Genomic DNA, 14675 nt, shown 5'->3' with positions numbered 1-14675 from the left:
TCAGCTGCAAGCCTAGCGTCCCAGCAGCCAGCCGCTCAACAGGCAGAAAGAGGCTGCAGGCGGACCCCACAGGGAAGGGAAAGGCTGGTGAGGGCTGTGGAATGATTCTCGGCATGAGTGGAGCGCCCAGCTCCTTTTCTCCACCCTGCAGGCAGCTTCACGTGCCTTTCCTTCCAGCTTCCTTTCTCAGTCAAACCAAAGCCTTTCTCCACACTCCACAGTGACTCATACGTAACAAATGATCAATCCACGTTTGCTGATGTGGGATGAATTAAGCTGTGTCAATAATGCCCCCAAAGGAGAATCATTTAAGAGCTCTTTGGACTTCATCCTCAGAAGTAGCCAAAGAATTCGAGGGACAGTTTACCCCAGAAAACCTTTTGAAGTTATTGAAATTAGGGTATAACTAAGAATGTTCAGAACACCACACACACAGTTTAGGTGGTCTTAGGTATATAACTCATAGTGGTGGGACAGCAGTGATTGTGAAATGAAAGTAATTAACCTGAACATGCTCTGTCTGGGGGCCCTAAGGGGAAACAGGTGTTCAGCCTCGGAAAATGTTTCTCAGTGGATTTCCTATGAAGTCAAAGTGGCTTGGATTTAACTTTGAAATACAAATAATGAATTTAAAAAATTAAACTGTGTCTGCAACCAAGAATACGAACAAGAACACAGTGGTTCTCAGCCCAACTGCTCATTAGAATCACCTGGGGATCTCTGAAAAATCCCAGTGCCCAGGCCATAACCCAGACTAAATGTAACCCAACCTTGGAGGAGTGGAACCCAGGCATTAGTATTTTTTAAAGCTCCTAGGAGATTCCAATGTGCAGCTCAGGCTGATTGAAGAGCTCCTAGAGGGCGCAGGTGGTTTCTGCACTTGGGAATCTGAAACCAAGGTCTGAACTACCATCACTTACAGGTAACAAGTACCCACCCACCTCCCATGCCACCCACACATTAAACACTGAGTCAGGCGTTCTGGAGGAAAGAAGCTGTTGCTCCTACAGCTTGTTGGTCCATCTTGTTTCAGATATTCATCACTGTCTGAAACAAAATGTATATTCTTTGAGTGTAGTAAAAACAGACTGGTTTCCTGTCCTTCCACCTTGGTCTTCCATCTCCAGTTGGGCACAGCCAAAGGAGGTGGCCACCTGACCTTCCCAACAGCTAATGGAGGGAAAGATTCCCCTAAACCCAGTTCACACAAGGACGTAGTGCTTCCTCAAGGACCACTCAAGAGGTGGGAGGAGAGGGCACACATGACTGAGTATTTAATATAATTTTTAAGAAGAAAATGATTATCTTATTGGAGCCTAAAAGCCACCTGCTAAATTATGGGCATCAGCTGATTATAGGACACCCATAATGCACTATGCCTCATGCATGAACCTCATACCAAGAGCCTGAGGGCTTTAAGGATGTATTTTTTTTTTTTTTTTATATAGAGGTAAGAAATATTACTTTTGGGTGGCAAAAAACTCATCTAAAAATCCCAAAGCGTAGAAGGAGACAGATACTGAGAATGCAATGAACCTGACAGAGGCAGGCTCATAAATTCAGTCAACTTTGTCAAATGCAGTCATTCCATTTCAGGATCTGCAATGACTGGAAGTGCCATGCTCTGTCAATATCACAACAGGCCTGGATTCATGCTGTCTCTTTTTCATGAAATGTGGGTTTCCTGTTAACACTAGCATTGCTTCTGTTCACCTGAATTAGCACGGTGAGAAAGCCGCAAAGAACCTGGGAGAATGGAGATCACAGAAACGCCTGCAGTACTAAGTGAGAACCGGGGCTCACCAACCTGAAGCCTCTGATTAGAGATTAGTGTGACAGGAGTCCAAAAACTAGACTGTCAGAGAGAAAAATTAGTGACATTTTCATTTCCTGTTTCACCAAGTGATCCTTCACCCGGAAGGATGTTTCAAGCCAATTGGAAGCTCCAGGTACACAGTATTCCATAGGACGTTCTGAGGCCACAAACCCATGGAACTGACCCATCGTGCAAGTCTGTACATTTTTGGTATAGATTTGCATGTGTAATGCAGGTTAGAACCAAAATTGACATGTGTGGGACACCAGGATGGAGAAAGCCACTTGGGGAGTCTTGGTGGCGCTCTAAATGATTCAGTAAAAGACTATTTGAGAAAACCTGGGTCCTAATAAGATAATTAACACTGACACTAAGTGAGCCGTAAGTGTAATATATTTATGGAACACATCTGCGTGTTTCTAAATTAAACTTGCAAAGTTAAGCTGAAAAACACAATTGAGGGAGAAAACTCTCAGAACCAAAAATTATGTTTTCTTTTGTGCGTAATGGCTTCCTTGATTTCAGTTTTTATTTTCTTACATAAAGCCTAGGATGGTGGTAATTACCCGTGGACACCTGACGAAAAAGAAATCTTTCTAAAATTGAGTTTCCATCAGGTAGAATTTATGGATTTGACCTGTTTCCTAAAACAAGTTTATTAGCAGCAAAAATGTATTCTGTATAAAAGTGATAAATCCATAAATTAAAATTAAAAAACCTGAAAATAAGTGATATTTTTGGCTTTCAGAAGAGAGACTCTACATAAATCAGAGCATTTCAGGGTTAGGCTCTGAAGGATGATGAGTCCTGTCACACACAGCAGATGTATGAACTCTGCCCTTGACTGACCTGAACCCTTGAGGCTGCACTCAGAATTCCCCAGCTACAGGAAACTGGTATTAAATCCAAGGTGTCAGCTTTCTTTTTTATTTCCCTCTGTCTAGATACTTTTTGTTACCTATCAAATTATTCAGAGGCAGTGGGATATAATGGTTTTCAAACTTGCTTTTGGCTGTACAATACTTCTGCACACCAAAGTAATAAATAAGTATACAAACCAAATAAATAACTGGATAAAGCAATAAAAGGGGGGTTGCTTTGGCTGATGTTAGGTGCAAGGACCAGGCCCTGCAGCCTCTTAGCCACTCTCATTCCTAGAGGCTCTGAGGAACCTCCTCGGAACCTTGGAGCCACACAGAACGCAGATGAGGAACAATCCCCAATCCATCTGTCCGTCATCCAACACATATTTGTTTAGCATCTGTTACGTACCAGCCACTGTGGTAGGGCCTGGCAATATAACATAGACTAGAAGCCCATGGATCTTATATTCCAAGGAGGAGGGGAGTCATGGGGGTGAGAATGTAAGAATTCACCACCACTACAAGTAAGAGCTAATATTCACTGTTTACTTCATGTAAGGAATTTTACACATATTAACTCACTTAATCCTCTCAATAGCCTAGGAGATAGCTGCTGTTTTTATTTCCACTTTACAGATGAGAGAACAGAGGCACAGAGAAGCAGTATGGGAGGTGGAGATAGAAAAGCCAGGAGTGTGGCGACACTGGAGACAAGAGAAAAGAATCCTCACTAAGGAGGGAGTGGTTACCATGTGGATGCAGCTGCTCAGAGATGGAGCAAGTTGTGGTCAGAGAAAATGGAAACTGGATTTGGTGACACGGAAGTCACTGGTGACCTTGCAGAACAAAAAGAGAGTGTATGGAGTGGTGAAAAGTAAGGACAACTGTGCATAGTCAATTCTTTTCAGGAACTGAACGGTAGAGTGCCAGAAAGATAAAACTGGAGAGGACCATAGCTGAAAGCCAGGTGGGACCAAAGTGAAGTTCTTCATGTAGAAGAAACAGAGTCGCGGGTGCCGCTTTTGAAAATTAATTTGCAGTCTGATAGCACGGTAACTGCCCATTTACTTGTCTGTCTTCCCCAGCAGGCTGCAGGCTCCATGGGGTAGGAACTCTATCTCGTTCACTGTTTTTTCTGACCTGTCTCCTATTACAGTTACTGGAACACAGTAAGGAGCTCAATAGATATTTCTTTTTTTTCTTTTTTTTTTTTTTTTGCGGTACACGGGCCTCTCACTGTTGTGGCCTCTCCCGTTGCGAAGCACAGGCTCCGGACACTCAGGCTCAGCGGCCACGGCTCACGGGCCCAGCCGCTCTGTGGCATGTGGGATCTTCCCGGACCGGGGCACGAGCCCGTGTCCCCTGCATCGGCAGGCGGACTCTCAACCACTGCGCCACCAGGGAAGCCCAATAGATATTTCTTGAATAAATGGATAAAATATATAATAAAACTTGGATGCTGGGGAAGGAAGCTTAGGTTTTCTCTTGAAAAACTACTTGCCAAACAAAGTTTTCACTAGACCCAGCACGGCGGAGCCCCAGTAACCTGCTGCTGAGTGGCTGGGCCTCGGGGGCAGACCGGACGGTTCCTTTCCACGGAGCCACGGTCCCCCAGTCTCCTGAGCCTCAGCAGGACATCCTTGTTTCTACTTTGTGAAGTCAGGTGCTTCAGAGTTCTGGGATCTAATCTGAGCTCCATTAAGAAACTGCTGTTACCTTTTCTATTCCTAAATTAGAAAAATAATATGATCCTGCAACCTAATTCTTTCTCATAATTACTTAAACCAAATCAAAGTTCCAAGGAGATTATTTACTGCAAAGCAATGATGCTCCAGGGAGCCTTCAGGCAAAGTCCAACATAACATTCTATTCACCTCACAGCATTTGGGGAGCAGTAGGCCCCTGCTGCCTCCTTTTTTTAAAAAAACAAAACCAATTTCACTATACATCCATCCCGTAAGAAAAGTGAGCAAAACATAAGCAACTACTTGCACACTCCCTTAAAAGGTTCCAGGGAGATGCCGTTTTTCTTGAAGAAACAAACCAGCCTGGTACTGACTGGCGGTCAGACTTGCCGAGTCTTACTCTTACTTACCCTCTCTGTTCACAGAGCCCTGCTGGTCTCTAGGTTTCTTCTTCCTCTATAAGTTTGACTGTAATTTAATGGGTCCTAACTATTAAAAAAAAAAAAATGGATCATATATATATTTTTTAAGAATTGCTGTCTAAGTCTCAGGGGCCTAGTTTTCTTTAGAAGATCTTAGTGTGTGAATTTATATTCATGGCTAGCATATATGAACTAGGCAGTTCATATCATGGTTAAGTATCAGATAGGATTCCAGAGCAGCCATGTATACATGAATAAATAATAATGATAATAATTATAATAGTTGACATTTACTGAGTGCTTACAGAGTACATGACATTAGGCTAAGTGCTTTATTGCAATATCTCATATAATCTCATAACAACCCCCTGGGGTAAATATTACCCCCATTTTCACATGTAACACAGGGTTTTAGAGATTAAGTTGTCCAAAGTCCCACAGATAGTAAAGTGAAGGATGTAGAATTTGAAAACCTGGTGGTTTGACACTAGTGCTCGCCAATTTAACCTCTGTCATAAAGCTCCACACCAGTGTCTCTTGCTTTATTACTGAAATACAGGAAAGGCCTTTCAGTTACCACTTCGTAGAAGTTTAGGCGAGAAGGGCTGGAAGAAGAAGGGATGGGAACTTGGCTAAAATGAGGTTGAGAGATAACCTCTGAGTTTCAGCTGATGTGTTTTTCCCTGTTTCAATTACCAGCAATAATCAGGAGAGGGTTGTAAAAATGTGTTTTAAAGTATTCCTGTGTGGAAATCACTGGAAGAAACTGTTTTATCAGCAAAAGGAACAAGATGCTGATACTTCAAGTGAAGGACTTAAGTGCAGATTTCAGAGCCCCAGCCATACTCTCTCCCCATTTTTCATCTCCCCTTTCTCTTGGCGCGCATGGCATTGCGGGCTGTTCGGGTAATGGTTATGTCTCCCACGATCTATAGGACTGCACAATCTGATACAGTCAGACCACTCCTGTCTCATTAGGAGAGAAAGTTTTGTTTTGTTTTTTTCACTTTATTTTCTTTGATAAGGCATACTTTGCAATATTCAATTTTGGCCATGGGCAATCTGGAAATAGCTGTGGATACACTATGGGGAGAGGGGAGTCCCTGCAGGTATGCACTTTGTTTCATGGCTGAAGTGCTACCCAAACAGTCCTGGACACAGTGCCCCACAAATTATTTTTCCCTTAAACTGATTTTTCCAGTTAGTTCTGTATATTAGTTACAGAGTCCTATATTATTTTCCCCATAGGGCTTTCCTGCTCATGATTCCTAAACAAGCTGATAAAAACTCCATTTTCCCCACAGAAATCTTTGTGTTGTTGAGGCTTTCTCTTACCATAATTACTTCCTGAAAAATGCAGTGGTCAATTCTTCCTGAATATTTTTACATTAAAATGGGCACATAAAACTTGGCCCTTGAGATTTTAAGTTTGCAAAGCAGATTCCTGGCTTTAAAGAGCTGACTGGTTGCTATTACTTGCCTTCTGTATTGACTTCTCATTGATTTGATTCGCTCTCTCTACCATTTCAATGAGGAACTCTGTGCGAAAACAAGGATTTCTTATGACCTGAAGAAATCTTTTCTTAGGAAAAAAAATCATCTGTTTCATTCCTTCACTAAGTACTTCAGGAATTAGGCCAGGTGAGGAGGAAGGTCTTGGCAGTGGTAGTTTGATGAGAAAGAATTAATTTGATTATTTCCATGGTGTGGATCAATAATAGTCAGCCTCCACAGAGGCCCCTGGCCTGAAGGCAGCTGGCTAGTCAATAGGAACACACAGAGGTGCTCTCCTTCCCCAGCAGCCTCTCTGATCTTTTCTGGGTGGACTCTTCACGCCTCTGTAATTCTAATTTATGTCAAGTAGAAATCAAAGAAATTCCAAGAGGCTTTGGTCATAGGACGTTGGGGTGGACCTTTCAAAATCTATTTATGTCTATTCCTTAAGTAATGTGTCCCCCACGGCCCTCCTGGCGCCTCTACAGGCCAAGGAGAGGTAGCTTCTCAGCGGAAGGGCTGCTACCTGCTCTGGGCAAAGGCAGAGAGGAATGCAGTTAGGTAAATCGAGGTACCCTTTCTCCTTCCTACTGACAACTCCGCAGAAACATAAGAACTAATGAGCATTTTAAGCAAAAGGCTTTGCCAAGAGTGGCTCCCTCAATAACGCTCTTTGATGATACCCCAGACGCTGGCATTTTCAAATCAAACGAACAGTGTATAAAATTAGTTCTGCATGAAGTTTAAAAAAAAGTAGAAAGTGAAAGGGAGCTTTTAAAAGCTCCAGCATTTCTTCATCCAACTGCTTTTCACAAGGGTTTGGCATTTGAGAATTGTTACATTTATGATGCTATTTGCTGCTCATAATTCAGGCCCTCCGTCTCCAAACTTCTGTATAGAACACTCGCTGCAGAGGTTTCCACCGTGACATTTTATCACTGAGGTTTCCCAAACCAGCCAGGCTGCCTCTGGTGAGGTCTGGTTTCTCAGCCAATACCATGCCACTGGGCTTCCTCCCTTTTCATCAACCTTGTTACCCCAAACATTTTTCATTAACACTGAACATTGCATTTCCATTTGCCCTACAGCTTTCCCAGGAATTTTTTTTTCTTTTTGTCCTTTTTAGTTTTGTTCTCCATCCAAACTGCCATGTAAGAAGTGAGAAAAATATCATATTAGTAGAAGAAACAGATCTGTATAGAATCTAGAATTCACTGAAGTTGTGAAAATGATTTCTATGACCAAAGCCACTGCCTGTCTGTAATTGTGGAAAGCAGAAAAAACATACTGCTCTTATTAGACAGTCCCATTGGTTATACAAATAGTTTTAACTAAATCACCAAATAAGTGCGTGTTAAGTTGATAGGTGATTTTGGGTCAACTCTAATTCCCAAGGTCAAGTAAGCCTTTGAACAGTCTTTAAGAATATAAGTTCACCCCAATTCATCAAAGCCGTCTCACACAGCGCTTTCTTCTCTGGGTTCTTACAATGCGCTAAAGTTTAGGAGATTAAGTGGCCTCGGCTTCAAAACTGAAAGTAATGCCTCTAACGTGCTTATCCATCCAGCAATTGGAAAAGCTACTCAAACAGGGGCTTCTTAATGCGCTTCCTAATTTTACAAGTGTGTAGGGAACACTGCATTTGTCTAACGGCTGGAGGACTCCTTCCTAGGGGTCACCAGTGTTGCAGCCAAATTTACTGCTGTTTAGCTTAGACCCTGACTGATAATCTATATACATGTTGCTTTCATCTGCAAAGAATACATTTAATGTTTCTTATCTGTTCTTTATCTACCTAATGAAAATGGGAGAAAAAGAAACAGAGGAAAAACACTTTTTTTCCTACAACAAATACAATGCATTTTGTTATTTAATTCTTCAGAAGCTCAAGTGAGGAAAAAAGCAGACGTTTGGTATAGCTTCCAAATCAAATATAAGTGGCCCCAAATGAAAGAAAATATAATTAGCCTTCAATATTTCTGAGAACCCCAGAATTGCAGGACACGAACCCTGGGACACACAGATATCACAAACCGCATCTCTCTCCAATGCAGGGATCCCACTGGCAACATGCCTGACAAGGGGGCTAGTTGTGGAAACCAGTGAGGTCTCTTGCCCCCTCCTTTAGCTCCAGTTGGTGTGCAGAGGGGAAAGAGAACTCAAATGAACAAGTTTTTAGTGGTTAGCAGGAGGTACAGGGAGAAGAGTAATAGGTCCAAATTAATTTTGTTCTTTAATTCTTTGTTGGCACAGATGATCACGTTGAGACAGACAGTGGCTCTTTGTCTCTGTATCCTAATCGTAATTTCACTGTTTCCTGTTTCTGTTCTGTTCTTTCTCCATTATTTTTCTTATCCTAGCCACTAGACCACCAGGGAGCCACATCTCCATTATTCTCCTTAATACTTTCTTTTTGTTTCCTTACCTATTTGAATTGTTTTATCTTCAACTCACCCTTTTCCCCCACTGCAAATCTTTCTTCAGCATTACGCCTGGATCAGTAAGTTGATTCCAAATATACTGTCCCACAGAGGCGTTAGTTTTCCTTCGTAAAGTGTGTTGAAAATGTAATTATTGATATATTTAAGTAGAAAATAATAATCTTAAATTTAAGTGACAAAAAAGTAAAAGGGCAACATCTTCTTTGATCTGAGTTAATTTCTTTCTTCTTTTTTAAAATTTCCTTTCAAAATGGCAGGCAATACAGTTTTTTTCTCATTTGGAAATTCAAATATCAAAACACAGGTTAATATAATGATGATGATAAGAATAATCATTAACACTGAGCATTTTATATATAACAAGCTTTACTCTAAGGGCTTGATATATGTTCACTCATTTAAATGCTCGTAGCATTTCCATGATTATCATCCTTATAGTAAATGACGAAACAGAGAGGTTAAATAACTGCCCAAGATGACACAACTAAGTGCAGAGCCCAGATCTGAACCTGAACTCTGGCTCCAGAGTCCATGTCCTCAGCTACTAACTTCTTTTCTTTGCTACTCATATCTTCCTTTGAATCTTGATAACTTTAAAATCTGGAGACGGACAGTGTAATACAAATATCAAAGACAGAAGAGCTAATCACGCTAGATCTCCAACCAACTAAATCAACCCGCAGGCTTTTAAGTGCAAGGTTTTACGTGCACTGTGTGTGTGGTTTGGAAACTTCTTCCGTCCTCACAGAACTTCCTGTGTTTGGCCCTGAGCTGCCTTAAGTCTGAGGATGCCAGACGGCAGGGCTGGGCCATGCTGCAGCAGGCTGTGGTCGGATGGCTGGGTGCGAGAGCCAACGGGCTCTCAGAGCAGCAGGCTGGCTGGAGAAAGGATTCAGAGGCCACCTGAGGAAAGGGCTAAAACCCTCAGGAATATCGCTCATCAAAACCGCCTTCTGATCCCATTTTGGACTAATTTGCATTTAGGTAGAAAAGGATCCATTATCTAACTGAAAATTGGCAAAACGCTGGTCAGCAAATATGTCTGGAATAATCTTCTGCACTAACTGGAACACAAATTTCTACAATTCATCTCTGAAGGTGAAGCTGATCTCAACAAATCTAAGGAGTATGGACTAGAAACATGGTGACTTCTGAGAATGGTTGTGGCTACAAAGATACATTTTGAATGCATACATTTTGGCATCCTTGCTTAGGTAGTTCTCATGTAGCAATTCCTTCTGGTGAAGCTGAGAAGCTCTGCTGTCACTGTTTAGTGTTTCTAGAACACTCTGCCTACTGTGGACCCTTTTATCTGTTTTAAAAGAAGTCATTTTAAAGTGACAGGGTTAGTAGCAGTGTTAGGTTAGTTAGTAGTGAAATCTGAGGGAGACTTGCAACCCCTGGGTCTCCGCTGTTGCTTAGTAACAAAGTCAGTCAGCTTTCTAGGCTGGGCTTAGAATATATAATAAAATCTCTCTAAACATAACTAACTGGCAAAGGCCTAGTATAAGTTGGGATTGTAAAGCATATGGAGAAAAGAACTAGGTCAATTAACAAAAATGACAAAGATCTTGGGCCATTCTTCTTATTTGCCCCCAGATTTGCTACATTTAGAAAATGCATGTCCTTTGAGAGGCATACATATTTAGATTCACTCTCATTGCTGGATTTGCTAGATTTGTCCCTAATCACCAATTGTAAAAGCAGCACACATGTGTAAATCGTTACATGATGCCGGCACTTTCGGAGCAAGTATCTGAGGTGGGTCTTTTCCAAGGAAGCATCCCCTTGCCTGGAGATAGCCCCCAAGGTTGGCCACAGGCACTGGACACAGACTTGAAGATCTGGGGTAAAGTCTTGGAGGAGTGGCCTTGGGCCAGTGCCTGGTCTTCCTGAGCCTCTATTTTCTCCCCTTCACAGTACAAATGATTACTTCCTAGATGTGTTATAGGGGAAAGCATAAAAGTGACAAAGGGGAAGGCACCTCTCTAATGCCTGGTTATCAATTCAGGTTTTGATCATCTTTAGTAAATGCAGCACAATTTCTCAAACTCATGCTCACGTCTGTGGCCAGCTCCACTGACCTTCCGTGGGGCCTCTGGGATCGTTTCTCATCATGTGCGAGAAGTGGCGCCTGAGACGTGGAGAGAGGCAGATTCCCACATAACATTCCCTCACTGGCCCTTTCTTGCCCCCAAATGGCCAGAATACATAGATGTTGAGCACTGAAATGGCACACTTCAGATTGTGACAAAACAATTTGGCACTGTGCTTTCCATCTTACTGTTGTAGGAAACTTGGAACCCAGAACAAAATTTTACTGTTAGACCGTGCACATTGCAGTGTGCCATGCAAACATTTTTAATTGTGGTCCATAGACTTATGGATAGGAAGCCAAAATCTAAGCTGAGCCTGTGTATGATTGTTTTTTCTTTCTGCATAAGCACGAAATTCATTTTTAAATGGAGAAATTCAAAAATAATCTCAGATAAGTTTAGAAAACTGGGCAACTTACAGTGTAATGGTATATGCATGTGTGTGTATACAAACATATATATATAGGGAGAGAGGAAGAATATAATATCAAGCTATTAACTACAGTGATATGTAGAAAAGAAACTTTATAGGCAACTCTTACTTTATCGCATCTCATCAGCCCCAAATATCTTAGAGACTTGCTGCTCTGTGCAATCAGGGTGGCTCCTTGGTCTGTAATTTCCTTACACCATCCAACATCCACAGTCTCTATTGTCATGCTGTATCGCCCAATGGCTATCAGTGCTGCAGGGAGGGACAAAGGGGAAGAAAGCAAGCATAAATGTTAGCAGGGTAAGGGATCTCTCTATCTCATTATGACTATTTCTCTCATTTCCTCACTAAATTTGTTCCTGAAATGTTGTCTGTAAATGAATGTTTTGTAAATGAAATTCAATTTAAAATGCTTTAGGAAAGCTTGGCCTATGCAAACCCTTTCACAAAGTGAATAATCATGCCATAATTTCCCTTTCATTGGAACACAACATTTTATCAGTTTTACTCATTACAAGGTTACCTGTACTTCCAAACATTCGTATCTGTAGAAGGCATAAATTAAAATGAATTACACATATAACGTTACAGAAAACCCTAAGCAGTAATTAAATTTTACCCAAGATAACTTTAATAATTTTAAAAAAGAAAAACCATGTAAACACCATTTTGAGGTGTGTTATACTGCATATGAATTTCTTTACCAATTGGCATTTTTTTTCCCATCTGTTCATGATCTGTAAAATGTAAGAGTATATAATATTTTTCACGTTAGTCCTTCTTGGGACCGCTAGGAATTAAACGTACATTACACATACAGCTGAATTTAATTGGTGCTATGCTAGAGCACAATAAAGGGAATGCATTTCTTATGGGGAATTTCCTCACCATATCAAAAGTCGTCCTTCTATTAACATATGAAATGAAGCCTGTCATCTGAACATTACCACAGTATCTCTAGTCTTCTTGACTGTTTAGCACTGTACCACTACTGACGTGCAGATGCTTAGCCCACCATCTATGATGTGTACTACTTATCACTGCAAAGCTCCATAACCCATCTCCCTGTCAGAGCAACCAGTCGGTGAATTTGGCTCTTCGCTACAGACTTCTGATTAAATAGACGTGCACAATTCTACCTTTGCAGCACAGGAAAACAGATTTCAATACCTCCAGCCAGAAAAAGTTTACGGTGCATTGGTTTGTAAATGAAAACCCTGAAAACAATGCCAAGAATGTTAAAAAGGAATAATAAATTGTTTGCTAATTATTTCCTCATCCTAAGATAGGATGAGTTGATTTCTGTGACATTAAAAGCGGATGATATTTTCCAATTGATAAGAGCACAGTGAATTACTTATGTAAATAAACATTAACTCTTTTTTCACTTTAATTTTTTTTATACAGCAGGTTCTTATTAGTTATCTATTTTATACATGTCAGTGTATATATGTCAATCCCAATCTCCCAATTCATCCCACCGCCCCACCCCGCCTCCATCCCCGCTTTCCCCACTTGGTGTTCATACGTTTGTTCTCTACATCTGTGTCTCTATTTCTGCCTTGCAAGCTGGTTCATTTGTACCATTTTTCTGGATTCCACATATATGCGTTAATATACGATACTTGTTTTTCTCTTTCTGACTGACTTACTTATAGCTCGCAGAAGAAAAACACTTGGCAAAATCTCTTTGCTAATTACCTAAGTAATTTTTTTTTAAACTAGAAAACTCATGCCCATGCATTCAAGTATCAAAGCACTCCGAGGTAGCCAGATACTTAAAGTTTATAAAAACAATAATCATGATCCCAGTGTTTTCCAGTGAAAATGCTATACAGGAAGAAAAAAGAAATTCCTGGAAGTTCCTCATGTTATCAGTTCATTGATGTTCTCATCTGTGCACATGCTATTTTGGCATTTAGTTTTCCGAGGAGGTGGGGCGGGGCAGGGGAAATCTGCAAAGGTTTGCTGAACGGTCTGAGTGATATTTTCGTGTAGTATAAGCAATATCCCAGGTTAATCCCATTGGTGTTCCTGACCTAAGAAAACTATTGTTATCTCTGATATTGTCATAAATTTCATTGGTTATGATATCCTGAGGATCTTGTATGATAAAAGAAGTAGAAGGTGCAAAAAGAAATTCCTTTCAATACAAAGTACTCAAACTGTGATTTCAAAAGATGGAGCAGAAGATGCAGGATGACCCCACATTAGTGGATAGCGTATTTTTACTGAGGTTTGAGACTAGAATGTGAAAGCCCTGCACTATCCAGAAAACAGTAAATCAAGTGATCTATGGAGTTTCCAGAGGCTGCTTGATAAGCAAATGAAGAGTTAACAGCTACTAATTCCAGATGCTAAAATCACTAGTGTTTGGTATTTTCCTTTTTTTTCTTTCTTGTCCAAATTGAAACAAACAGTAAATAAGACAACTGAAGATAAATCAAGGTATTCAGTTTTTGTTTTGCCATAGTTCTATTTACTGAAGTAAGAATTAAATTTTATTTTTCCCTAATTCATTCATTTACTCAACAAACACCTCATGAGCACTCACCCTAGAGCATTTCTCTCCAATACTTATTGACTACCCATGTGCTAGGCATTGGGCTAAGAATTTTAGGTGCATTATCTCATTTAATCCTCACAGCAACCTTACAAAGTCTTATTGGTAGTGCCATTTTAAAGATCAGGAAACTGAGACACAGAATGATGGAACACCTTTCCCAGTATCACAAGATAGTAAGTGAGGAGTAGACAGTAAGCTGAGAGCTGGCTCTCAGTCCTCGCTGCACATCAGATCTACTAGGTCAGAATCATGGGCCCAGGCACCTGGCAATTCCAACATGCGGCACTGCCAGCATATGGAACTGTGGTGTGACACACCTGGCCTGTGCTCGGTCATAGGGACAGAAAGGTTCACAGACCTCAGAGGTCAGTTCAGTGGGGATTGAGTGAGGAGGGAGGGCTGGGTGGAAATGAGGAACAACCAAGTAAATGGTCACAACACAATGCTCATCCCCCATCTCTTCCCATCCCTAACTTCTCACTTTTCAGATCTCGAGTCAAAGGTCAGCTTCTCAGAACTGATTGCCCTGTCATTTTCTGATATCGGAAAAGTTACTATTTATTTGTTCAGTTATGTACTTTTTTTGCAGCTCACTTCTCCCATTAGAATTACGGATTTCCTATTCACTATTGTATCCCCAGCATCTAGCATACACCTGGTACAGAATCAGTTCTTAAAAATATTAGTTGAGGGCTTCCCTGGTGGCGCAGTGGTTGAGAGTCTGCCTGCCGATGCAGGGGACACGGGTTCGTGCCCCAGTCCGGGAGGATCCCACATGACGCGGAGCGGCTGGGCCCGTGAGCCATGGCCGCTGGGCCTGCGTGTCCGGAGCCTGTGCTCCGCAACGGGAGAGGCCACA

At 41.3% G+C, this 14675-nt stretch overlaps 1 protein-coding gene across 1 annotated transcript in view; it reads right to left on the bottom strand.

Moving 5' to 3' along the window:
- The window catches only part of FBXL17 (F-box and leucine rich repeat protein 17), a 487979-nt gene that overhangs the window by 9047 nt on the left and 464257 nt on the right, over positions 1–14675 (bottom strand). The window contains exon 8 of the mRNA XM_007452559.1: positions 11360–11502. Coding sequence (XP_007452621.1) covers positions 11360–11502 — 143 coding nt within the window. The remainder of the gene's footprint in view (positions 1–11359; positions 11503–14675) is intronic.

Source organism: Lipotes vexillifer, unplaced genomic scaffold (genome assembly GCF_000442215.2).
Source record: "Lipotes vexillifer unplaced genomic scaffold, Lipotes_vexillifer_v1.1 scaffold1028, whole genome shotgun sequence".
Taxonomy (NCBI): Eukaryota; Metazoa; Chordata; class Mammalia; order Artiodactyla; family Lipotidae; genus Lipotes; species Lipotes vexillifer.
The sequence above is the reverse complement of the archived record's forward strand: the minus strand, read 5'-3'. Positions and strand labels throughout refer to the sequence as shown.